The following is a 26,575-nucleotide window of genomic DNA, read 5'->3' on the forward strand; positions in this document are numbered from 1 at the left end:
GGAACAGAGTGGACCTGGACACATGGATGTGTGTAGGAAACAGGGAGCACTGCTGCCTCTGGGAGGGTGGGACTGGAGGTGTTTTCAAGGCATGGCCTGGCTGTGGACGGGACTACTGTATAAAGAGAGTGGACTTAGAGGGATATGAAGAGTATCAGATGTATCAAAGGTGTTTTAGGTGTAACTTCTGTTAACCAGTTAGGGCTAATCAAAGATAAGGATGCTTTTAGTAGCAGAGCTGCAGACTGAAAGCTGAGATTGCAGCTGTGTAGACCTGCAGGTATTTCAAGTGGGTTTAATATGGACAGTTTGATGTGGGAGTCTGGAGCAGGAGGAGCATTCTGGCACCAGTTGAGCATCTCTCCCTCATCCTACGATGTACCAGGCAGGCACAGCTAAACGAGTCATGGTAGAGGCAGACTGTGTGGTCTGTCACTGGTGGCAGCCCCGGTGGGCACTGGTAGCAGAGGGAGCTGCTGGGGGCTGGCAGCCCTGGAGAGCCACCTGCCTGCCTCAGCTGTTGCTGAGACAGGAGGGGTGCAAGTGGTGTCTGAGCTGCTGGAAAGAGCCACCTCCTTCCCTGCCAAACCTGCTGCTCCACACACCCTGGCCCCTCTCTCAGTGGCACTTTTCCAGAGCTCCAGCACAGCAGAGAAGGCAGCTGGATCATGGATTCTTTGCCTCCCTAGTACTTTGCTGTCCTGGATAATGGGCTATTTTGGTGTGCCTGGTGCTGGCCCTGATCTGACAGCCTGTGTCTCTGGGAGGGTTTTTTTCTGCACCCTTTCTTCCACTGCCACAAAGCATTCATTTGTGTGGGACTTATTTGGTTCACTGTTGTCAGCCTTCCCTGTGATAGAAGGGGTGCAGCAGGACAAGACTGGTGGCTCTCCTTGCTGGTGAATCCAGTCCTTCAGTAAATTCCTAATTCCTCTTTAAAGTGCGAAGGCTGACTGAAAAGTGTTAAGTACTGTAATAAGAAAGTAAACACAAGGATTTTGAAATTAAAACTGCTCAATTTGCTGATACTAAACAACACTGTTGCCCAGCCTGAAAGAGTAATGAAGATTGCTTAATTAATACCAGAAGACAGACAGAAATCTCCAGCTGTGTAACTCAGGGATGTTTCAAAGCAGAAAATAAGAGGTATGACTACAACTTGACTGAATGCTTTGCCTATATAGGGATATGCAGTCACAGAAGAATTCCCTTTGTCTGACTATGTCCCTATCACCACCAGGAATGAAGACAACAGTATTGATGTGTCTGAGTGTCCACTCAAAATATGCAGGTGGGTGCTTTCATCACACAGGGCAGTGAACACCTACTCTGAGTTACCTAGTGCTGTTTTAGTTTTGCCATCAGCCCAAATCCATCCATGGCTAAATGCCCCTGTAAATGATGTCTAGTTCCACATCATTTTGTTTTGGGGCTCAATGCAGAAATTGCTGTCTAGGCTGTAGCGTGTTTGTGCTGTAGAAAGGCAGAAAATCTTATAATATTTTCTTCCTTTTTATGTGTTGAAGTCATCTCAAGTGTAAAAGCCCTATTAATGACTCATCTGGAAGGTTTTATCTGGTTTTGAATATAGGGATGCACCTTTCATCCAGATGAACCAGATAGAGCTCTTTTAGGACAAAATTTTTACTTCAAGCTCTTATAAATAACATGGCTCTTTTAATATTTCTTCTTTAAATAGTGTCTGAATGTACATGCAAATGCTAATTTAGCTGCATCTAAATGGTTTCATTTTCAAATGTTTTTCTTAAAGTCTTGTGCAAACCAAAACCAAACCTCTGCCTCCCACCAGCATCAGTCCCCTATTACATCCCTGCTCATGTATTACGCAGTGACTTTTGTCCATCTTACATGGTTTTAATTGAAGTGGAATGTCATCTCTAAACTCTTTCACTGTGCATGATAATGAGGCAAACCCAGCTCTGCTGGTATGCATCACAGTCCAAAATCCAGCAGCAGGCCTTACTCATCGACAGCCGCTCTTGCTCATGCGGGTGCCAAACCCTCAAGGAGTGCCACATGCGAGAGGACCCTGGCAGAGGCTCTGGGGCTCTGCCCAAGCTCAGGCCTGCATTTGCATTGGGAGATATTTCTGTCTGAGTCAGGGGAATAGTAACACCCACAGACTCAGCCCTAGGCTCTGGCAGATTTAGATCTCAGCAGATGCAGCTATGAATTCATTTAGCCTCATCGGTGGTTGAGGTGAAGACTTGGAGTCAGTGTCAGTGTGGTGCTCTCACTTGTCCTGCTGAGCCACCCCTGCTCCAGGGGGACTGACTTTCAGCAGAAGGATGTATGGGCGTGGTAACATCTTACCCTAAATCTCTCACAGCCCTCAGCTGCCTGACTACACAAATATTTATATTTTCATTGTTCCTGGTTGGGATCCCCATCCTTGGAAGTGTTTACAATCCTGACACTTCCTATTAAAGGGTGGCAAAAGTCAGTTAAGTGCATGTCCCTGTCCAGAGCAACGTACATGACAAAGGAATTTCAACTATTTAGATGCAAGGCCAAGGTATTATTTGATTAAGGCACAGAGGTGGAGACAAACAGGTGGAGCATGAGAACAGACTGACCAGAGAGTAACACATGGACCAATGAGGTTTGCAGCAGAAGCCAGAGAAAATTAGACAATAAGTTTGAGAATGCTGGCTGAAAGAATATAAAATAGTTTGACAAATAGAATATCAAATAAATTAAATATTTTGTGCTCATTTTGTAAATAAGATTGAATTCTATAACCAGCCTTAACAGAATCAAAATACAACCACCCCAATTGTGAGATAGTCTTTCAGCTGAGGAAGCTGACATAATGGTTCTATTGCCATGATTCAGTGCTGGTACCTTATTTATAGCAAGCAAAACCAAGACAGAATTATATAGTTCATTACACTTTTGTGACAAGAAAACCCTTTTTGTCTTGCACATGTTACAGAGAACCTGTTTTAGATACACTTCAGAGACTAAAAATAAATACATTGGACCCATATAATAAATCCTCCAAACCATGTGCTTTCGAAACCCTAAGACCAAGTGAATGAGGATAGAGAGAGAAACCAGTACATTTAAAGTAGCTAAAAATTACTCAGATGTTCTTGCTAGCTCTAAAAATATTTCTGGAATGAAGTCTGGCGTTATGGGTAGCTCTATGCATAAAGGTAAGCCATGTGTCCATAGGACCACCAAGTAAGTGTGTTCTACAAATGTTATGACACATGACATAACAGAAGAGGATACGTGCCTTCATACAATTCCCTCTGCATGAAACGAACTATTTCACTACTTCATGTAAATTAACCCATTTTTTATATATATGTATTTATATATCTATCTGCTTTTTATTATAAAACTAATATACCAAAAATCTGACCTTATTTCTATTCCTTTCCTTAAATTATTACACATGCAATGGTGAAAATGCACCTTTGCTTGAAGATTTAGAGAGAGTCCTGAGAAGTGAAATGTATAAACCTCATCCTTGTTCTTCTGACATCACTGATATCTCTCTACTAACAAGAACTCCTGCCTCTAGAGGAAGCCCCCTTTCCTTCTTCCTGCTGTTTATGAAATGTTCTTGCCATTGATGCCATCCCATTCCTTATTTCTGCTGAGAAGATACTAGTGAAATAGTTGCTCAGTAGCTGTGATTGAAAACTCATGAGGTTTTCCAGGCTTATCTCGAGAAGGTAAGTGAATAATTAAAACCCAAATCCCTGTACCTCCTAGGTTGGGGGGAGTACACAATTAATCAGCTCAGGGCTTAGGGGCAAATCGCAGGATGTAGCCTCAAAGCAGGAGATACCCATGTACTCTGCAAGTACGTGCACAGGAAGGCTCTCAGCAGTCTGCCTGATGATCTTTTCTGTTTTGCAGGACTGCATGTGGGAGTTGTGAGTCCTTGTTCCTTTTTGTTTGTTCTGTTTGGGCTGTGTGAAGCCTTCTAGCCACGGAATGTGTATGCAACGTAGAGCTTACTTAAAAACTTAGAGGACTAAGGTATGGAAGCTTTAGTCTCTGATGAAATTATTTAGTCAAAAACATAGTATGAGAAATAATATCCAGGGGATAATGCCTTGCTGAAAGCAGAGAGGTTTAGTAATGCTAGGACAATTGGAAAAGGAGGATTAATAGATGTCTTGGTTGAAGCTTTTCAAGACAGACTCATTAGTAAGCAAACAGGCCAAGTGTCCCTTGGGCAGACAACACCTGTGCTGCTCTTGGGGAAAAATATAATGATGCCCATTTCTATTTCTAGATTTGCTGGTTGTGTATTAGACACTTGTTATGGAAGAAATGAGCATGGGTGGTTGTTTGAACTGCAGAAAGGTAAGAATTCATAGGGTTTTTCATTTGAAAGCTTCCATACAGAAGCAGGGAAAAGAATTTTGTTGATCAAGAAATAGCAGAGTTCTCACTTTTTCCTCCCTTGGTGTTTATTGGGTGGAGGGTCTAAGGAGTGCCTGTTTGGTGAATCTGCTTGCAAATGTGTAGCTACAAGAGAGCCAGGAGTCACTAAGACATCAGCATCCTGTTAGGCTGGTTTCTGCTAGTTTGAAAAGCCAGGCAGGTTTGGAGTGCTGGTATGCCATGCTATCCTTGTCAACTGCATCAAGCTAATTTCAGCTAATTTCAAACATGACATGAGCTGATTCTATTCTTACAGCCTGTTACTCTGACTGCATGGGTCTTTAATAACTCAGGAAAAGCACTTGATACACAGCTCTGGAAACTCATTAGCAAACAGCATTGACCGATGCAAACTTCCTCTTCAGAGCGGCCATTTTTGGACCCTGGTGGGAAGAGAAGCTTGCTGGACTGCAGCTCCCGGAGCTGCCTCTTCTCTCCCAGTACTGTGGGACTAAGCCAGTGCTTATGCAATCAACCCCAAGCTTTCCCCACTTGCTTCTAATTTGCCAGCTGCAGCACTAGCCAGCATGGCACTGTAGAAAATGAGGGACATACGCAGTGCTCTGGCTGCATGTATAGGGACAGGGAGTGTCCATCTTCTTGTCACATTAGTGCCATGCTGTCTGCAACTGCAATTCTATAGCTCACTTTACCCAAGTGCTCGGAAAGGTTGGCAAATCTTTCCTTTCTGGATCTTTCCTTCTAACAGCAGTTTTTACCCTCCTCTTCATTCCCAGTTTTTAAGCACAGAAGGAGGAAGGCTGGGACGAGGGTAGTTAATCTCATAGCTGTGGCACAGGATCGGGTTCTGGGAGAGTAGATGTAATTTCTTCGCTCTACCGCAGTTCCCTGAGCAATCTTGAGCATGTCAGTTCCCCACCTCTGGACTGGGAGCAGTATATTATAGTTTGTGAATACTCCTGCATTTTTCTTGTCTTTTTTCTTCTGAGTTACTTAAGCAGGAACTCAATGTAAGTGCAAGAGCATGACATGAGATAACCTGATGTGCTCAAAAGAACTCTGAAACATAATGTAATTAAAGGAAAAAATGAACTAGTTTGAAAATTCTCCTGGTTTTGGTTATTTTTCATTTCATGTTTTCTACATTTCAGTCCCCAAGTGAAAAGCAAGCATCTTGTCTAGATTTCTAGTTCCTCAGTGGCCCTGCTGTTCTTTTTAAGTTTTATTTGAGCTGACTGCAACTGCTCCTAAAAAAGGTTCTTGTTTTAGGAATTGCTCCCTTTTGGAACAGCAAAGTCCAAGTTTTGCAGATTGAGTAACCTGCTTGACCTGTTTTATCATAGACATCTGTTTCCAAGATGATTTCACATAGGAAAGAGAAGGCAAGAGGGAGATGAGACTTCCAGATTGTTCCAGGCTGTTACTGAGTCTTGTCAATTTTCCTTATTTTAGATATGATGGAGCAGTTTCCATGGGGTGCTGCTTGGAAACATGCATTATTTTCTCCAATAATTATTGGGGGGGAAATTATAATTGCCTATAGAAATCACAGAACAAGCTACTTTCAAAAAGAAAAGCTGAGTGAAATCCCCAGGCACTGGCCACATACTCAGGGACAGATGAGGGTAATTATATTGTTAAAGCATTTTACATTGTCTTGCAAATGTCCTGGGCAAAATATAGCAGTGTGGGACAATGGGTTCTTTGGCTTCTTCTTGTCTGGCAGTTAGTGTGGTGTTTCATACATACTCCTGTATTTCTTAAAGTAGTTTCAAGTTAACAGTCCCAATTTGTATCTGTAGAAAATCAGCTCTGAATAAAATACCTGTCTGTCTCATAAAATGGATGCCAGCCAATTAGTACTTCTTGCAGGTTCAGCAAAATATTCTAAATAGCTTTCATTATTTTAGTACAATTTCCTACTTTAAACTAGGTCTGGAAGTGACAGCTCCACTCTAACGGTCAAATCTGTTGATAGTTTAAGATCAGAAGACCTAGCTTGTTCTTATGAAATTTGAGTCCTTGTTTACTTTCGTGCATTTAAAAATACACATAATTGCTGGGAGAGAGTTCACAGCTACACTGGATTCACAGCAATTGGCCTCCTGAGAGTGAAAGGAAAAATTGGCTCAGGGGAAGGATCAGCCTGGAGGTAAGAGGAAAACAGGCTGTTTTTCATATTTCCTGTCTTTATTTATATATATATCTTTTAAAGCAAGATCACACATAAACCATTTGACAGGAAAAATCACAACTTGTGCTGCCCCTGGAAAAAGACACACAGCTTGGTTTGGTTTGGGAATGTTTGCTGTTCAGTTGGTCATATTAATGCCATTCTGTGCAGTCTGGGTCTCCCCTCTGACTAGGCTTCCTCCCTGTGGGTGGTGGATTTTATGCCTACCAGCTTGTGCCAGTGGTGTCTCTCCTCTCTGTCAGCCAGTGTTTCAACAGTGTCACAACTGTGCTCTCTCTGGCTTGCACAGGACTCCTTCAGTTCTTTCTTGGGCACTGGGTTTGTGCCTTTGTTTGTGGCCTGAGGTTTCTTCCTCGGGCAGTTCCTCTTCCAGCATCCCCCCAGAACAGGATTTAACTCACCTGACATTCAGGGGCTGAGCCGGTCTCTCATTTGCCATCGGGACGAGGTATTCCAAAAAGTCTGAGTTAATCTCCCCCAGATTGTTAGGGATTTGCAATTCAGTTGTGGATCCAGAGGCAGGTATGTCCTACAGAAGTTTGGTGTCCTTCAGTCCTTGTACCTTCATGTCAGTTCTGCTTGAGAGTAAAGTGTGCCTCAGATTTTGTTTGCTCAGTTTCCAGAGTCACAGCAAACACAATGTAAAGGAACAGCTTTCTCTTTACCCAGATAAGTTAGTACAAATATGCCCTGAACGTCCTTTGCACTGCTTGTGCCAAGGCTTAATGACAGGGGATTGTTAAACCTCCCGTATAAATCTTTAACAACTGGGTGAAACTTCAGTCCAAATCTGCAAACTCAAGTGGAAACAGTAAATAGTATTTGCTTCCATTTTTAAGGCCCACTGGATGAGAAACTGCTCTTGCTTTACATTATTTACAGCCATTTGAGATGAAAAGACCTACATGTTTATGACTATTTTTAGATTGCCATTTCTTAATTTCATGTGTGTTCACATACCTGGGCACTGGGGTGGATACAGCAGAGCCAGCCTGGTTTTATTTTAAGGCCTTTTGGATCAATCCAAATGCCTGTGATAATTTTCCCTCTTGAAATTATTTCTTATTTCCAGGTTACTTGCTTGCTGTGATTTGAATGTCCCTCTTCTGGGGGCATCTTAGGCCCAGTGCTTCAAAGGAAGACAAATATTAGTGATTGCTTGGATCAGTGCTATTCCTAGGAGAGATTTTTCCCCTCATCCTTGGATAACTCACTTTGTATTTTTAAGACTGCATTTGGGTTGACTCTTAGAAAAAGCATCACATAGCCTGCTGAATTTGATGCTAATCCTTCCTTTGGTTTTTATTTTCATTTTGAAGTTCACTGAACTTGCCAAGTGTCTTGTTAGTTTCAAAATATTTTAATTGGTCACAACATTACTCTTTTTAAAATGCAGCTGTATTCCCAGCCTACTCCATGGAAGATGTTCACTGAATTAAGCTTGGGTTAATCTGAACTCAAACATCATAAATTTATGGTCACCAGTGTCAATGTCCCTTTATACCAGCTGAAGGTTTGGCCTGGCATAGAGGGCTGCCAGCAATTACTCCTGTAATGATTAATCAAGGTCACCATCAGGCCTGTGCACCCCTGGTCTGAGAGCTGGCAGGACTCAGGAATGAAGGATGCAGTGGAATTTGGGCTCCTCTCTGTTGCAAGAGTTGCCTAGGGTGAATCTAGCTGGACTTGCGCTTCAGACTCACTTATCTGAGTGTCCAAGCACTGCAGAGTACACGAAGCAAGGAACTACGGTTTTATTGCATTTTCCAGTCATTAAATTCCTGCAGTGACTCCTCCTCAGTGTTTTTTGGAAGGCTAAATAAATCCTGCTTCTACAATCCTCTTTTTGTATTCAAACCTCACCACCACCTCTCTTCCTTGGCTTCTCATAGATCATGCCATTCATTTTGTTAATGAAAATAAAGTGTATTTTCTTTTTTCTTTCAAATGGGCAAAGTAAATGGAGAAATGGTGTAATGTGTGTAATAGGCAGGCTGTTTTTTGGGTGTTGTCTCACACAGGGTGAGGAAGCTTCCCTGTGACAAACCCATGACTCACCATGGAGTGCCAGAAGGCTTACAGGTCTGCTATGGAGTAATGCCCTTTGAGTTAAGGGAATATTTTTTTTATTTTGTCCATTTTTTTTCACAGGGTGAGGAAATAAATTGTATTTACTGTGAGAGAGGCATCAGCAGCAGGATTCTGTGCTTGGCAAATTCTGTGCTGATGGAAATCAAAAGTAATATAAAGTGGAATCAGTGGAGTGTGAAGGAGTACAAACCCAAAAAGTACCAGCTCCTCATGCCTGTTGTACCTACAGTTGATAAGGATAGTGAGGTGCTCGTCTCAAATGTGCTCAGAGGCTCTTTTCCCTAGCTAGAATTGGCATTAAAAGAAAACAGCGGATGTTTTCTCATCCAAGGGACCCTATTTCCCAAAGAGCTCTGCCTTAGTATTTGCTTCTTACATTCATAACTATTATTACTTTGGCTTTTTCTTGTCTTTTTTTTTCCCTTCCCAGACAGATCAGACTTAGTCAAAGCCCAGGTCTGTAGGATTTATCTTCTGCACCAAGGATACCATGTTCCCCAGTGCCTGGAAGGCAACACATAATGTTTTAACTTAAAATTTGCAATTACTGTATAATTGCTGCTTCACATGATCTGACCCCACAGACCTCTTGACCTGAACTACAGCTGCCTGACAACAGCAGCTACACTGTACAGCATAGCAAAACCACTGAACTACCTGAGCCAGCCTTGCCTTTCTAATGATGCTGGGAATCAATGGAATCAGGTTTGAGCATTTTGCAAGTGAAATATACATTGGCAATTTTTAATGGACTGCATGTCACTCACTAGATGTACCATTTCTTGTTTTCCTGCTAATTTCTTTTCACATATGCTCATAAGCATTAGCTTCTGAATTCTCTTCCTCAGCCTCCATTTGCAGCTATTGCCATATCTTTCCTAAAAGGTGACACCCAAAACTGAACACGGTCCTCCAAATTCAAATGCTCCATTGTTCAGGATTCTGTCATTATATTATCTTCTGCATTATTTTTATATCCTCTTATTAATGCACCCACACACCCCATTTGCATTTTTTAACCTTTTTAAAAACGTTTTCATTACAACAATCAGATATAAGGGCAATGAAGTAAGCGTGGAACAATAGAAGTGAAGATTTTGATCTTCCTCAGACCTAAACCTGTTTTAAACTTCAGTGGTGACACTGATTTTGATTTACACTGAAAGGAAAGAGGATCAGGCTGTGCATGTCAACGGTGGGACATCCATTTTTGATAGTTACTAAGGAACAGTTTTGTAAAATAGTTTCAGAACAACATGTTGTTTGGGAAAAGCACTTTTTCTTTTATCAGAAGGCTGGGCTTTTGCAAATAGAGGTTTGTGCTGTGGGCTGGAGGCTGAAGAGCAGTGCTGGAGCCTGGATGCTGGCATGGTGTTGGTGGCTGCAGGGAAGCAGTGCGGGGTGCCCGCGTGTTGATTGTGGGACTGTCCTGCACAGGCATTGAGATTGCCTAATTTTAACCTCATAGCAGGACTAAGCAGCACATCCTTCATTTTAGGAGTAGACTTAGCCTTTCTAAGCTGTTAGCTTCTGCACAGCCATGTCTGATACTGACTGGTCCTGGGGAGTGGGTCAAAGGCGGGGCACCCCAGCTGGCTGCAGGGGAATGTGTGGGATCTTACTTAGAGAGGATGAGCCGATAAGGGGAGGTGGGAGGTGGCAAGAGGCAGAGCTACTCTGCCATATGCATGCTGCCACCATTGCCACCACACCAAGCCACACTTGGGACTGTCACTCAGAAGAGATGGACAACCAGTTTTAAGCTGCAGCTGGGAAAGGTGATTTCTGTTAAACAAATGAGTATTTATGGGTTGTCTGGCTGCAGAAGCCAAGTGTGTGACTCAGAAAATCACCTGAATAACACTGCTGCTAGCCAGGGAGAAGAAAAAAGGGGAAGAAATCCATAAAGCAATCATTCATGTCTTGCTTTCAGGCAGACTGCACCTTAGCAGCCTCTTCAATATCTTTTGTCCTCCATTAATTGTTGCCACTTTACTTGACTCTGGATTTTCTCCAGGAGCCACTGTTAAAAGTTACTATCTGGTGGATGTCAATGATACTGTCTCTGGAGGGACTTTTCCTCACACTGTTGTTTGATTCCAGGTAATGCAGTGAGATACAAATGCCTTCAGTCTTCTCTTGTGCGCCCCAATTAAGGCCAAGCTTTACCTGCCCAGTTAGGCAAGGTTCGTAAACACGGGGTGTGGTTTCACCACGCAGCTAATTAGATCCAATGACTAAGTGCTAGTCTGGGTCGTGTGTTTGCTCCTCCTGTCAGCAGCTTCATGCTCCTGCTCCAACTGCAGATTCTGCTGCTTGATGGACTCTTGCTGATGCAATCCAGGACAATGACCCAGCAGAAACAGTTCACTTGTTGTTTTTTTTCCCCCGTATTAATTTTCTGCCAGTCTCATATCCTCTGATGGCTTGCCAAGGTAAAATGAGGATTCTTGCTGGCACAGGAAAGGATACAGTGTTGCTCAAGAGAAACAGAGTAATATAGAAGCATTACCTTAATTTGGTTGCTCAGCTGATTGTTTGTAAATCCACACCGTTGCATCTTCCTATTTGGCTTGCCCAGATCAACCACAACTGCCATGAAAAAAGGAGACTTTTTCCATGACTAGCAAGATCTCTTCACAGGATTATTATTCTCATTCTTTCAGATCACTTCAAAGATAAGAAGTGTTAATGGCAGCAATGGAAGCTCAATAGAGAAGAGAGGAAAGCAAGGGATGCAGCAAGAAAAGGGATTGGAAATGGGATACTGCTGTCATTTCTGACAGCAGTAGCACAATGTAGTTGTGAAATTATTTGCTTGGGTACTTGCAGCATCTGCAGGTGCTGCCTCTCAGCCAGCCAGGGCATAGCTGGGAGAAGGGATACTGCCATCTCTTTCTTCCTCAGGTGTGACCTTAGGCTCGTGCTCTCCTCCCTGTGCTTGGTTCCCCCCAGTAGCTCCTTGCCTGCAGCTGCTGGGATAGTTTGGCCTTTGAAACACTTCCACAGAGGCTCTGGGAGCTGCACCTGAATGCATCAGCCTGAATGTATCATTCCTGCATTCCTGCTTGGCCACTCCTATGTTAAACCATTTCTTATCCAGAAAGAACATGTTGGTGGATTGGAGGTGTGTGGAGACAGAATGTTAGATTATCACAGCACCATCACCTGTTGGTTATAACAATTTTATGGGTTCTTTAGGCAAACTTTCCCAGAGCTCAGTACTCTGAGGGAAAGCACTGGGAGTCCACATGCTGCAATCAGAGGAACTTTGCCTTCCTCAGCACCAGGGGAGTAGAGCACCAAGAAATAAGACAGCATGCTGAACTGTATAGAACGAACAGCTGTGCCACAGTGCAGCAACCCATGCAGGTAGAAACATGCTGCTTAATTACTATGGTAATGTAGAAGTCTTTCCCTTTTGTTTGTCTGCCTCCCATGGAACCACCCCTTATATGCAAAACAGGTTTGCTATTTAAATGTCAGCTTGTGTTTATATGCCAGCTGATAGCTTTTTCTGGGGATCCAAGACAGCTGACATTGCTGCCAACATAAATAATTTTGCGGGTTGGAGATTACTTGGTAAGAGTGTGGTGAGCCTCCCTTTTGTCTAATCCAATAGGAGTGGTTTTTGGTTCTGTTGTTTTTTGCCTTTTGACCTGACTTCCAGAAGACACAGAGTAAAAAGGTATTTTTTCTTTTCCTTTTCCTTTTTTTATTTTCATAACTGTGGACATTGCTAGGAACTAAAAAGGTAACTACAACACTTTGTAGGTTCAAGTAGGAATGCAGTTTGTGTATTCCTCCACCAAATATATTTTAAGAAAAATACTGCTGCTCCATGTAATTCTTCTCTCCTGCTAAGAAAACCTCCACTTTAAGGCACAGGAGCTACTGCCAAGCTGAGCCACAACAGTTTGAAAGCAGATCCTGATTGATTGTTTAGGAAAGCATGTACTGTGGTGATGGAAAATCCCCTTGTGAATGTGGTATGATGTTTGCACCACAAGAGAAACTTTCTGTTTCTTGTGTGGTTAAAAAGTTTAGTTCGATTAGCTGCTGGATTAAAGTAAATCCAGTTTTGTGTCTTTTTCAGTTTTGAATCCTGAATGTTAAGGTTTGTTTAAGATTTATTGTTTGACAGTTTTTGCTGATAACATCTTTCTGACTTTACATTGAGGGTGATTTAGTAGACTAAATAAATGTGTGTTGCTTGGCTTGTTAAGAAATTCCATAGCCTAGATTTAGTGTAGGGTCTCGTCTAAGGGCATAAGCAGGCTGAAGATGGAGCACTCTGATGCTGGGCTTTGGCAGAAACAGGCACAGCTATGCTGCTTAGGAGGGAGGAAAGCTTCCACACAGGAGTGTGCTGTGCAGCAATTATTCTAGAAGCAAACTGGGGCTTCTATTTCTTAACCCTATACAACTGGGCTTGGAATGTGACTACTTCTGGGACCCCTCTATGCAATATCCCAAGGGAAATGTCTTATTTCCCTTCAAGTGAGACAAGGAGTGTGTTTTGGCATAATGCTTGGTTGACTTTATACATTTGGAAAGCACTGTAAGTCCAGGTCTGATGCCGAGTAGAAAATGAGCAGTCCTGGGTTCTTGCACTTGCCTTGAAAAGCAGAATTTTAGTTGAGTTTCGTATTTGACTCTCTCTGGGTTTTTTGATTGTGTTTTTTCCCCCAGAGTCTGCCTTAATGAGTTTCTGGGATCTATCTGAAATCATTCAAGAACAAGCTACCTGCTCCACAGGGTGTAGAGCTCTCTGACAGGGACCAAGGGATCAAGTTCAGCATATTACCTTATTTCTGTTGTTTTGTTTTAAAGACATGCTGTCATTTCAGCTTGGTTCTGATCATGTTCAGAACAGGTTTTTACAGAAGCTGAGGCCAGTGGAAATGCTATGCTTTTTACTCACTTTTCTTGGAGAGGATTAAAGCAAATAAACATGCAATGGCTCATCCTGCTCCAAGTCTGTGTGAGCTGCCTTGAAGGACAAAAGTGGAAGGAACAAGTACCCTCTCCTGGTGTCTACCAGCACCTCTCCTTTCTGCCACTTGGACTATTTCCAGGGACTAAATCCATCATAGATTCACTTGTTGACCACTGTTATTTCTTTTGACTCTTCTGGTGTGCTGGAAACAGTCTCTGCTTTGGAAATCATTACAGCTGTGTAACTTGCAAATGATGAGTAATGGCTTCCTCCAGTTTAACTCCCTCTTCTCTTACTGTTTGCAGTGTGCTCATCATTCCCTGTCTGCCCAGTCCTGCCCAGAGGTGAAGTATGGGATCTCAGTGCAGCTTCCCTCGTGCCTTGGAGAGGAATTGCAGGTAAACATCAGCCTCCTCGAACACGACACTTTGCAAGGGTAAGTCTGGAAAATAAACTAAAGACTCCAGTAAAAAACAGAATGCAGTAGGGGATATTGGCTTAATGGCTACATGATAAATTTCCCTTCTCCTCACTAGCATCTCTGTCATCCAGAAAGAGGTGACCAGATATGTTCTTTTCTCTTAAGAAAAAAAATTACTACATCCAGTTCCCCTTTCTTACTCCTGTAGCTCAGGAAAGTACAGCTAACTCTCTCTCCAAAGTTGTTGAGTTGATACTGGTCTGAGCAATTTTTGTGTTCATGTGTACAGCTCTCCAGTCTCCTGCTTCTGTTTCAGGCCTTTGTATTCCAGTTTAGCTCTTAGTGTTTCAAAAGGTACTGCTGTGATCTTTGTCTTGCCCATGTCCTTGGGGTGTGCTGGCTGCAACACTGTTTTCTTCCTTGCAGGCCAGCCAGTGCTATTTCAGTGAGGTTTAGGAACCAAGTAGCATCATGGACACACACATCCCCTGGCAATGTAGCCTTGGAAGGACTAGCATGTGTGATTTGAATTCCAGCAGTCCTGGAATATGAGCATTGGAACAGTCTTTGTATGGCTGTCCAGCCAATGATTTGCCAATTTTACTTCTTTTTTATTCAGAAGGGTCTAGTTGGTGGGTGTGCCTTTGAATACAGGTTGGGGTCAAAAGAAAAATCAATTCCTTTCAGTTGGCTGGACAAGTAACTAAAACAGCACTATTTTGCTTTCTTTTAATATATATATTATGAATTTAAAACTTATTTAAAGATGCTTCATTTTTGATTCTGTGTGAAACTCACACTGTTATGACTCAATCTCTGCATGAGAATCCACAAGGAAGAACATAGAAAAAGCTGAATACTGACTTTGTGTGTTTAAAAAAGGATAGAAAAGTTTCTCTGCAGATGGATACATAGCATGTATATATATGCATACAGCCATAATACCCACACTGTGTGTAGGGAGTGTATGTACAAGCATATATACACACACACTCACACGTATCTCTATTTAGTCTCTGGATAGATGGAAATGTCACTTGATTCCAGTATTTTCCTTGATTATAGTTGCTGTGTCCAGGAACCTCAGGCTTGTTTCTATGGCAGCTATTCCCAGTTCAGCTATTTCCTCAATCCCCATTTGGCAGTAAGTGGAAGATGTTGTGACACTCACAGTGAGCATGTCACAGGGGGGCTGAGAGTGTGGGCAGAGCTGTGTGCAGGTGACAGGCTCAGACAGGAGGGACTCGTGTGCAGCAGGCTGCAGCATGGCCTCCTGTGGCAGCAGTCTCTTGGCTTTTCATCAAGGGATTCACAGACCAGCCCAGATCTCTCTGTCTCTCTCTCTTTTTCTTCTTATTTTTTTTCCCTTTCTTTTCCTTCCCTGTTGCCCTGCTCTGAAGCAGGACTGCAAGATCAGGATGGCATTATGAACAGGAACACTAGGGAACCTGTGCTGCACTAGACAGGCTGACTAATCTCCCTTTAAATAATCTCCCTTTAAATAGTCTGGAAGCACACTGGTGAGTTTCTCTTTCAGGAGCCATAAATAGCCAGATCCATGCTGGTAAGTAGCAAACAGCACAGTTATTTGTTCTGGGAAGGTCTTCCTATTTCCTTCATGTTATTGCATGGATAGCTGTGATCCAGCTCTGGTAACACTCTGTATGGTAGCAGTGCTGCTGCCTTTCCTCACACTGCTTTATCTTCTGTGACAGGGAGGAGGGAGCAGCTGCTCCTGGGAGATTGACTTCCCTTTCCAGTGCCATTGGATCAGAGTGGCAGTGGGGCTGGGGCTTGCTGTGGACTGTACAGCTGGCTTTAGCTGGAGCAGTGCAGTTCAGACTCTTCTGAGAAGTGCTGTGAGTTCAAAAATCTGACTGATATTTGTAGCACCTGGAAGGTGGAAGGAAGGAATATTTGAATGCTTGCTGCCTAGCTATGGATCTGGATAGAGTGGAATATATGGTCCTGTAAGCTAGCTCACCTTGTGCTTCAGACTTGTCTGGAGGATAAACTCAGTTTATTTGTTTTCCTAACTCATAAATAAACACTGAAAAAAAAATTGACCAAGTCTATGTTAGTTAGGCTGGCTAATATAATCTTCTAAAAGATGGAAGAGTGCAAACTATTCTTCAGGTAGGTACAAGCACTCTGAAGCTGCCTCCATATCTGGTCCTGAATTATCAAGGCAGCCTTCAAGAACATCAGGAGCTCATCCATGTCCAGTAGTTGCTACAGCACTTTCTAAGATTTAGGTAAATAGGAGAATCCTCAACGAAGAGGGCAGCAAGTCTTGCCTCAGTGAGGTAGGAGGCATTTGAATTTCTTACTCATAGTGTATTGTCATCTTCTTCCTGCCATCCTACCCACTCAATGCGTCAGAGATCTAAGGCTTGATTTTTTAATATTTATTTTTCTTTTTTTTCTTCCCCACCTTCTCTGCTGAGCAGGGAATATCCAAGCCTTCAGTTTCTGGTACATCATGTAAATTTTTTTTTTTCCTTTTATATTTTTCTATTTTTTTCTTTCTTATTTTTTCTCCATCTGCTGAGACACAAATCCCTTCATCTACTGGCTTTTATACTGGGGTGAGTTGGCTCACTGGTGCAAGAGGACAGAGGGCCAAGTAGGTCTGAGGAGGGGAAGAGAGGATATGTGGGCGCATAGCACAGACCAGTTACACAGTGGCAGCTTCCTTAAATTGTCCCTCATGTTTGCTTTCCTTCATAACATTGCTATTAAATCATTGTAAAGAGGACAAGGTTTCTGCCTGGTCATATCCCAAGTGATGTGACACCATTCAGACTGTTTTTTGATCTTATGGAAGGAGGGGTGTTCTTTTCCTTTCCTTATTCATGCTCAGTGCTTGCCGTCCTCAAACTGGGACACACCTGGGGCCAGGGATTGCCTCAGTGTGTCATTTATATGGGATTTTAAGCTCCTATTTGGCAAAGTGGAAGTTCTGTGCCAAGTTTTGGATACAACCTCAACAGAGAAATTAATGGTCTTCTGAGGAAAACTACTACAATGTCTTATTATCAACAGTTTTCTGAATTAGAGTAAACAAAACCAAACAAAAATACCCAGCCTGTGCATTTAATTAAAAAGACAAAACAAAGCACAGCTTTTTAATTAACTGTATTTGGTGTACTTACCTTGCGACACTCCAGTCAGACCAACCAGGCTGTTCCTGGGGTAAGTTTGGCCTGAGTTCCAGCTAGTATGCTACGCACAGGTTCTCTTTGGAAAAGCAGAAGGAAAATACAAATCTGAAAGTATGTTTCAATGCCTGACAGGTCCCACTGAGCAGAGAGAGCAAAAAGCAGTGGAATCTGCCCCATGACACTTTGCTGGGTCAAAATGCAGTGTGCTTTGTCTCTTCTCCCTAGCACAATGGCTGCGTTCCCTCTCCTGCAGCAGGAAACGTTATTCCGGAACGGTACCTGGAGCTATCGAATTCCAGCCCTGCTCTACCTGCCGCGGTTCAGCATCATCCTGGCCTTTGCTGAGGAGCGAGAGGACCTGGTGGATGAACATGCCAAGCTGATAGTCATGCGCAGGGGCGTGTACGACCCAGCCACGCAGCACGTTCAGGTACCAGTGCAGGGAGAAGCGGGGGACACTGCCCCCTGTTCTGCCCACCTGCCCACAGTGAGTGGAATGTATTTGCCCTCTTGCTGTAGGGACAGGGCAGCTTCTCCTCCCCAGGTACAGGAGACAAATCTGCCTATAAATAATGCACGTCTCATTATCATTGCTGGGATTCAACCCTATGGGCAGCTGTTGGGGGGACTAAAATGGAGTAGATATTCTAGGGGTGGCTTTAACTCATCATTGCAGAGCTGGGGATGCAGATACAGAGATGGGACAAAAGTCCTGTTGTAGCTGGAAAAATGCAGTGGAGAGGCAGAAATGCCTCAAGGAAGAAATGCCACACCAATGGGGAGGAGTAAATTAGAGATCAGTGACTATTCTGTTTTTGTTTTTTCTTTTAATTCATCGTTTTAGGACTTACTTTCTCAATCTAAATTGAGAATAGTTAGTCTCTCCATGTCTCCATGCAAAAAAAAAGTGTCTGGTTTGCTGGTGCCAGTGAATTGGCTACCTTATTAACCTACCAGTTATTATTAACAGTTATGCTGCCGGGTGGCTGGGGGTGGTGGAAACTCTATTTATAATAACTTTTTGCATATGCAAAGACATGAATGTCTTGGGGAAAAAAAAAAAGTAATTATATTTTTCTATTCCAAACCTTCGTTGGTTGTCTTAGATTATAGGCTCTTAAGAGCTGGAGTCTGCCTAGCAGAAGCAGCCTCTGAGCCCACCTGCAGTGTCATACCATTCAGGTAACATCTTGTGTAACTCCATGTAATTCAGTTAGTGGGGTTCAGTTGGTCATAAACTTAGTAATTTGTGTTCACATGCTAGAATTTTTTAAAATGGAAGTACTAAATTTTCAATAAAAGTTAGTATTAGTTGGATAGAAACAGAAAAGATATGAACAAAAAGGCTAATCAGCAAATCAGGGCAGTAAAGTTAATTAATATAATCTTACTGAAAACTACTGCTTTGCTTACCAAGCCAATGACATCATGTAGTCATAGTTTTCTAATTGCAATGCTAGTGTTAGAAACATGATTGCGTTATATGCTATTCATTTGAAGAAAACAGGGCTTGCTGGGTAGTTATACCAGCTCTACGACCTATTTTCTGAATCAGACAGCTCAGGGTCCAAATCTCCACACCAGAGTCACGTAACCAGCCCTCGCAAGGTGCTTCAGTGTAGGCTGGGTTGCCCATTCACATACATTCACATCAAAGTGGAGGAACAGGAGCCTGAATGAGCAGGGATTTGTCATCATCCAGGATGCTTGAAAAGGGCTTGGGTTTCTCTGTGACTTCCTAAAAAACATTGACACAGCACAGTGTCTGTACTAGCACATTTTGACCACTGGGCATGTCTGTGTGCCATATATATATTTGTGAGGATTTCTGAAAATTCAGCCACTGTAGCTTTTTAAAGGGTGTCATCAGCCACCAGCTGCATTGAGATATGGAACTATCAGTTCCTCAGGGAGTAGTAATTGAAAAGGACATAACCCACATGCTTGGTGAAGTGTACATGCTTCGTGTCATCAAAATAATTTTCACTTTCCTTTGACGATGGCAGATTATTGTCTTCCCATTTCTTGCTCTATCCATTATCCTACTTCTGTTCTTCCCATGCTCTTCTGTGGCTTTTATCCAGACATCCTTGCACTATAATGTGGGTCTCTTTGTAACAGTGTGTTCCATTCTTGTCTCCCTTCCCACGGACTGTGGCAGTGGAAAAGGATGGAGACCCTTGTCAGTGCAAAGCTTGAAGGCCACCGATCTATGAACCCCTGCCCCGTATATGATGAAGTCTCGGGAAAACTCATCTTGTTCTTCATAGCTGTCCCAGGAAAGATCTCTGAGCAGCATCAGCTGAGGACAAAGATCAACCTGGTACGTCTCTGCTATGTCACTAGCATGGACCAAGGACGCACCTGGAGTGCTGCCCAGGATGTCACTGACAGGACCATTAGGAATGAGTACAAGAACTGGGCCACCTTTGCGGTGGGGCCAGGTCATGGACTACAGTTGCTCGATGAGGCCCGGAGCCTTGTGATTCCTGCCTATGCCTATCGTATCTTGGACCCCAAGCAACACCCCACCCCTCATGCCTTCTGCTTCATCAGCTCTGACCATGGGGCAACATGGGAGAAGGGGAACTTTGTGGGGGGGGAGAGTGCAGTGGAGTGCCAGGTAGCAGAGGTGCATACCTGTGGCAGAAAGGTCCTTTACTGCAATGCAAGGAGCAACAGGGGAGCCAGGATCCAGGCTGTCAGCTACAACCATGGGCTGGACTTTGAGGGAGGCCAGCGGGTTGAAATGCTAATAGAACCTCCCTCGGGATGCCATGGGAGTGTTACTGCCTTCCCACCTCCCCCAGATGCAAGATGTCAAGACAGTTGGTTACTCTACGCTCATCCTACAGACCCAAGGGGTCGAAAAGATTTAGGAATTTACCTCAACAAAAGCCCTTTAAATCCAGCACACTGGACAAAACCCAGCATACTCTTCAAGGGTCTGTGTGCTTATTCGGATCTGCAGTACATGGGCGTTGGGCCTGATGGCTCACCTTTGTTCTCCTGCCTCTTTGAATATGGGACCCACAGACAATGTGAAGAGATGATTTTTGTCATGTTCACTTTGAAGCAAGCCTTTCCCTCAGAACACTGAGTCTCAAGCCTTTCCATCAGCATCCCTCTGAAAACCATCTTTGCTGATGCTTTTTACTGTCATTTCTTATCCCTCAGCAAAAGGGATTTTTTTGTTCCTGCTGCACACATAGTTTGGTGTTGGCTTGTTCTGTCTGTAGATTGTGAAGTCCATTAAACATACCACAACTTAACACATTTGGTTTTGTTTTCTATTGCCTGTTCTCCCTTTTTGCCTTTCTCTTTGGCTGCTTTTTTACACATCACGTGCCCAAAACAAGTGTGACCTTTGTATAGGGCTTCTCACCTTGAGGTCTCTGACAGACTTCATCAGGGACATCAGTGTGCTGACAGTGCAGGGACTGCAAGGGAACAAATGGCAGCAGGGTTATGCTGAGTGGTATTTAGTAAGTTGTGGAGAAACTTCTAGAGAGGGCACTGGGCTTACTACCCTATATCTGCTGTCATCTTCTTCAGGAAGCTGCTTTGGCTCTGGTAAGGAGCAATGTTTCTTGCAGCCAGTGTAGGAATGCAGGCACCTGTAATTTCCAGGGTTTTCTGTCTCCTTATTTCAGTAAGGCCATGTGATGCCTTGCTCTTGGGATATTCCATGCCAACTTCTTCAGTATTTTTGAGGCTGCCTTGTTGAGTTCCCAGGCACCCCAGAGGCTTCTGCCTAATTTAACCTTCTCCTTACTTCCCATGCTGTGTTTTCTTGCTTACTCGCCCTTTTTGCATTGAGAAGGTGCAGTTTCCCATGTGTTAGAAAACCACAGCCTTGTCTGCTCTGGCTGCTCCCTCTCCCTGGGCAGTGTTAGTAGGAGTCAATGAGGACACCAGGACCCTTCTACACTGGGGACAGAGCAAGTGGCAAAGGTGGCATTTTGCCTATATGGAAACTGCAGGATCGGGACAGGTCTGCAGAGGGAGCTCCCAATTTAGTCAGGAGGGGAAGTGCTTGATGGTCTTTCTAACACAACTGCCAAGCTATGATCCACATAGCAACTACTCTTATTGTTGACAACCCCATGTCTTGTTATTACAGAGTATTATTGGCATATGAGGCACTATGTCAAACAAATAACATTGCCCCACTTTCAGCAAAAAAGCACCAGTGTCAGAGGAAGGAGAACTGACCAAGGCCAGAGAAACATAAAACACTCAAGCTGGAAGGCTTTCCAATGTAGACAGATTTTCAGAAGATTTCTGAATGAAACAGCTCTAGTTTTGGTGAGAGAGACACTATTCTACTACTGTACAGTGTGTTTTGAAAAGAGGCATTATACAATGACTACACAAGGGACTGACCAGGAACAAATGGCTACCATGTAATACACATCCGAGCAAATGGAGCTAGGAAAGTGTTGCCCATGCCTCTGGACAAAATTCTGCGTATGAACCAGTCTGTGTTTGTTTCCTGTGTGTGTTGTATCCTGTGTGTGTGCACACGTTCAATGACTGCAAGGAAAATATGTTTGTTCACCCTCTTGGTGAAGAAAAACTCTTGCTTTTCAGAGGTCTCTCAGAACACATCCCCTTTGGTGAACACTACCAAGTCCCATAGGATCCTTTGCAGTGTCACTGCTCAGGTCCATGAGTCTCTGCTAGCACAGTGCTCCTACCCTTGCCTTTTACTACTGACAGCTTTCATGGGTGTTGGGAAAAAAGGCCCTGACTTTCCTCACTATGGAGATTTGTTTCAGGGCACCTGGATGCTGCAGATACCAAGGGAGTGAAGGGATCTTGTGACCTTCACAGATACACTGCTAACTTGTCAAGCTTTTCCCAAGCAGCAGGTCAGTAACATGCTGGGCTGGAGTAGCAGAGTGGCTCAGGTAGTCAGTGCTTTTTGGGTATTACTTATATGTAGGCCAGAATCTAAATAACCTTTGTGGCCAACAGCCTATCACTGATGCCTAATTAAGGAATGGTATATTTAGATTTCTGCAAAGCTAACTGCTGCCCTATAGACTTAACCTCCTCATCAGATACTATGGAATACTTTAGTTTCGTGACATGGAAATGCATACTTAAGTTTCTACCTGGCCAAGCCTGGCAGTTCCCATGCTGATGCAGTGCACAGGCTGAATATAAGTGGGGAGGAGGGGTTGAGTGACCACTGTACATCTTGAATGATGCCACAGACAGTATTTATTTACTGGTTCTGGAGAGGCTGGTACAGTACTACCTGGACATCTATAGCAAAACCAGTTCAGATAAAGTGTCTATTATAGTGTCTTAGAGATAAGATATTATTCCACGCTAACAAGTCATTAGGGATCACAGAGCTGTTTATATTATGGGATTGGGATTTACCTTTTGAGCCACTGAAGCTGTACTGTGCTTTCTTTTAGGATGAAGAAATAATCACAGAAACCAGCCTGTGCATTCAATTGTCACAGTCATCATTTGTACTTGGATCTCTTCCCCTTTTTTTTGTCTCCAAGTTAAGGACTAGTGTGTGCCTGGACATGGGATTTGAAGGAAATAGCAGCAGATTGCTAAAAATCTATGTTGGTGGTGGGATGGATAGGAGCTAAGTATGCAACTGATTAGTCTCAGATGTCTAATGAGGGCTTGTACTTGTTACCTGGTGGTAGTTTGCAGAAGATCAGGAGAAGCTCTCCAAACAGTTTCATTCTATCAAAATTGGTGTTGTGAGCAGCTCTGTCCACTCTGCATCCAGATACATTTCTGTTGTATGGAGAGCACTGTGAGGTCGAGTGGTGGTTGACATTCAGAGCTGTTTTGCTTCCTGCTGCAGCTGTGCTCCAGAGAAGCTTCTGGAGATACCAGAAATCCCAAGGATTTGGGGCAGGTAAGGTTAGCAGTGCACTGTGGCCAGGCAGGGCTGTCAGAGCAGCTGCATGGTGCCTTTGCCATATGCAGACTCTCATTTTGGTTGGGAGAATAGAGTTTGTAACACTCTGTAGCTTACAGCTAGTGGCAGAACCACTTAATGGCATTCTGTGTCTGACTCCATTGAGGCACCCGAATCCCTAGGAGTTTGTCTGCTAAGGGCCTGTGTGGATGTTGGTGGAGCTGAAGGCCAGGTTCAGCTGAGCTAATTCTCATGTGCAGACAGTGCTTGCTCAGCATGGACAGGAAGCCCTGCACGGTGCAGTTCAGCTCATCTAGCAGGGCCCTGCTCTGGCCACACAGCTTTGGGCTGCTGCTGCCCACAGTTTCATCTTACTGCAGAGGTTAAGCTGGACACTGCAGACCAAGCCTCTGCATAGCTGAAAGCAACAAGAAGGCTTAGAGGGATGGATGCTGGGTTATGCTGGTTCACTCTCCTTTTACACACCCACGCATTTGCACTGACAGTCTGTTCTCTCCTGCCTTGCTGTCCATGCAGTGTACAGCACTTCATGCATGGTCCAGGTACTGCAGTTTCAGCACTCCTCCTGGGTCTGGGAACCAAGGGTTGCATAGGGCTAGCAGGGTTTGCACCTTTCCTCTGCCTCTGGACTTTGGTCCCAGCTCAGCTGCTGCTTTCAGGTATAGCTCAAATGTGGATGTGCAGAGAGCAGAGTGGTTGGAGGTACAGGATAGACAACCAAAATTGTCATGCAGGCAGTGCCCCTGTAGGAATGTTCTGGCATTGCTGCAAATATGTCTTGGAGATGCAGCACTAAGCATGCCACACAGCATAGCTGAGGGACAGATGTACATACAAAGAAAAGGGAAGTGAAAGCCCCAGTTCTCCCCTCTCTGACGCAGGTTGCAGACACAGCTTTGCTCTATCCCACCTTTGGGGATTTAGAGTAGGAAAGATCTTTGAATCCCTCTCACAGTAGCTCACAGGGGGCTTTGGTCAAAAATCCCTAGCACAAATCAGCCTTTCAGTCTGCTTCTATGCATGGAGACATGCAGTAGTTATTTTATCTTTTCAATTCTTTGAAGTTCCCTCCTCACACCTAGTTAGATAGGACTAGTCAAGGCAGGAATGGGGCAGTCAGTGCTATGTATCCTAATGGACAGTGTGTTTCTGATCAGAGATTTATTTATTCCCCATGGAGACCTGTAGTGGGTAGGACAGAGAGACAGGAAAAAGATGAAAACTCAAAGGATCTGGCAGGAGATTGTAAATTGGACGGCAGGCCACCAAAGCCTGGGGGACTGAATCTGTGAGGGAGCAGAAGAGATCACCAGCTGGGACTTTTGGACACAAAGCAGGAGGGAAAGGCAGGGAACGTGGGCTTGCTAGTCACTTCAGCAGCAGCATGAAGAGGGAGAGTGGGGGCTGCAGGGATATGTCACACTCACTCTCTTAGCTGTTTGAGTTGAGGAAGTTGTCCGTGGCTGAGTTTCCTTTCCCTCTCTGTGCTATTGAAACAGGAAGCTGGTGAGCTGAAGCTGGCTGATCGTTACACACAGACACACAGGCAGCTCTGGCAGCTCCTGTGCTGGCATTCAGGTTTTCTCCAGCTCCAGCAATGGATCAGTGCTGGTACCACGGCAACATCACTCGCTCCAGAGCTGAAGACCTGCTCTCCAAAGTAGGCAAGGACGGCAGCTTCCTTGTGCGGGCCAGTGAGTCAATTGCTTCAGCATATGCACTCTGCGTGCTGTAAGTACAGCGTTCTCCGCGCCCTTGCCCACACTGCTGACCCTGCTGGGCAGGGGTCACTCCTGCCTCCTCCCCTGCACACAGGCAAACAGGTGCTGTACTCACTGGGAACGTGCAGCCTTCCTCAGAGCACCGCTGGTTTTACCAGACTGGGCCATGGGGTGGGGAAGGGTTAGGAGCCAGGCTGAATAAACCCATGGTTTATGTACTGCTGTACTGCTCATGCTGCTCTTGCCCCTGATTCTAAAGGAGAGAATGGTCAAAGGCACTGCTGCTGTGCTTTGAGAGAAAATAACCTCTTGAACTTCTGGAGTGTCTTAACAACTTGGGTCAAATATTTATCTTTAGTGACCCCAGTCCCGAGCCTGGGACCTCCCAGGCACTTTTCTTGCTCTGGTTTAGTGTATGTTTGAGCTCCCTGCTTGTACTGTGTTGCATTCAGCAAAAGGCTTGAAATAGTTCCTGGAGCTGTGCATAGGATACCCAGCAGAGCAGTGATTCCACCTGCATCATTAATGTGGCTCACGGGGTAAACGTTTCATGTGGGGAAGAGGGAGAGAAGTGCTGGCAGCCCTGATCCCCTCATTCTGGGTTAGGTCAGGAACCAGAGAGCAAGGCCTCCTGCCCTGGGTTTGTGAGAGGCAGTTTTTTCCTGGAGGCAGGAAAGCAGGAGTGAGAGGAAACTGAAGTCAATAAGTAAAATCTGAGACATTTAACTTTGTCTTACAGAGAGATCAGACAGTTGCTCCTTGCTTAGGAGAGATCAAGAGAGCCCTTGTGGGACTCTATCAGATCCTCTTTGCTGCCATTTTTTGTAGCAGATTGATGCAACTAATTTAATCTTTACCCCATATTACATTACAAACATTGCTAGCAGGTTTCTCATTTTCTGTTTGAAAGTATATTTCTTGTAGTGGTGAAGGTGGTGCTGCTGTTTATAACTCTGAGCTAACTGCTTGTCTCTGAGGTCAGATTCTGCTGACAACACTGTCGGCTGCTGAGTGCCATGGGGCTGGGTGACTGCCCTGTGGGTGTAGGTGTTGGACTGCCAGGGAGTGGTGGCTGGGGAGTGGGTGTCTTCACAAGGCACAGAGAGCCTCAGTGCCTGCCTGATAAGGTGCTTGAAACAACACAGGGAAGAGTTTTGTCTTTCTGGAGGGAGCAGAGAAAGAAGGGCAGCTGCAGATGAACAGCCAGTACTAGCAGGAAGGAGGAGAAAAAATCCTGTAACAGGAGCTGAGGGCCTGAGTGGTCAGTCAGGGAACAATTTACTAGAACAGACTGTTGCTTTCATTAAGTGATTTTAGTATTACCCCATTGATTCGACTTGTAACCAGTGTGTACACAAAATATTTTCACCAAGGGATGGTAGGGATTATAGAAAGGGAAGGTGCTGCAGAAAGGCCTACTAACATGCATTTGCATAAGTTTTTCCATTGTAAATGTTTATGCAGCCAGCTTTGAAAGCCTTTTGTGACTTGAGAGACATGGGATCAGGAAACAGAAACAATATAATGACCATGATTTTCTGAACCGGGAGCCAAAGGTTATATTCTTAAATCCATTCTGAGGTAGCTAATATGAATGGCTTGATTAAAGAACTGGGGAGCACCCAGCCTTGCCAGCCAAGAGCAGCTGGATCAGAGGTGCAAAGGGCTGGCATTAATTACAGCCTGGGAAACATCACACAGACTGCTGTCAAACGATCTGACAGAAGCTTTCAGCT

General features: G+C 44.1%; 2 protein-coding genes across 7 annotated transcripts in view; both read left to right on the forward strand.

The window, feature by feature from the left end:
• The window catches only part of NEU2 (neuraminidase 2), a 37,399-nt gene extending 16,929 nt beyond the window's left edge, over positions 1 to 20,470 (forward strand). For 3 of the 6 annotated variants that reach the window (XM_066556662.1, XM_066556658.1, XM_066556663.1), the window contains 3 exons: positions 13,919 to 14,049; positions 17,424 to 17,628; positions 19,360 to 20,470. In XM_066556662.1, coding sequence (XP_066412759.1) covers positions 17,428 to 17,628; positions 19,360 to 20,298 — 1,140 coding nt within the window. In that variant the 5' untranslated portion in view covers positions 13,919 to 14,049; positions 17,424 to 17,427 and the 3' untranslated portion in view covers positions 20,299 to 20,470. Of the gene's footprint in view, positions 1 to 1,189; positions 1,292 to 13,918; positions 14,050 to 17,423; positions 17,629 to 19,359 lie in introns of those variants that run through there. The other 3 variants (XM_066556660.1, XM_066556661.1, XM_066556659.1) reach the window with 2 other exon arrangements.
• The window catches only part of INPP5D (inositol polyphosphate-5-phosphatase D), a 56,430-nt gene continuing 47,417 nt past the window's right edge, over positions 17,563 to 26,575 (forward strand). Inside the window, exons 1-2 of the mRNA XM_066556655.1 lie at positions 17,563 to 17,628; positions 24,618 to 24,849. Coding sequence (XP_066412752.1) covers positions 24,716 to 24,849 — 134 coding nt within the window. The 5' untranslated portion in view covers positions 17,563 to 17,628; positions 24,618 to 24,715. The remainder of the gene's footprint in view (positions 17,629 to 24,617; positions 24,850 to 26,575) is intronic.

The sequence above is a fragment of the Molothrus aeneus genome, chromosome 10 (assembly GCF_037042795.1).
Source record: "Molothrus aeneus isolate 106 chromosome 10, BPBGC_Maene_1.0, whole genome shotgun sequence".
NCBI lineage: Eukaryota > Metazoa > Chordata > Aves > Passeriformes > Icteridae > Molothrus > Molothrus aeneus.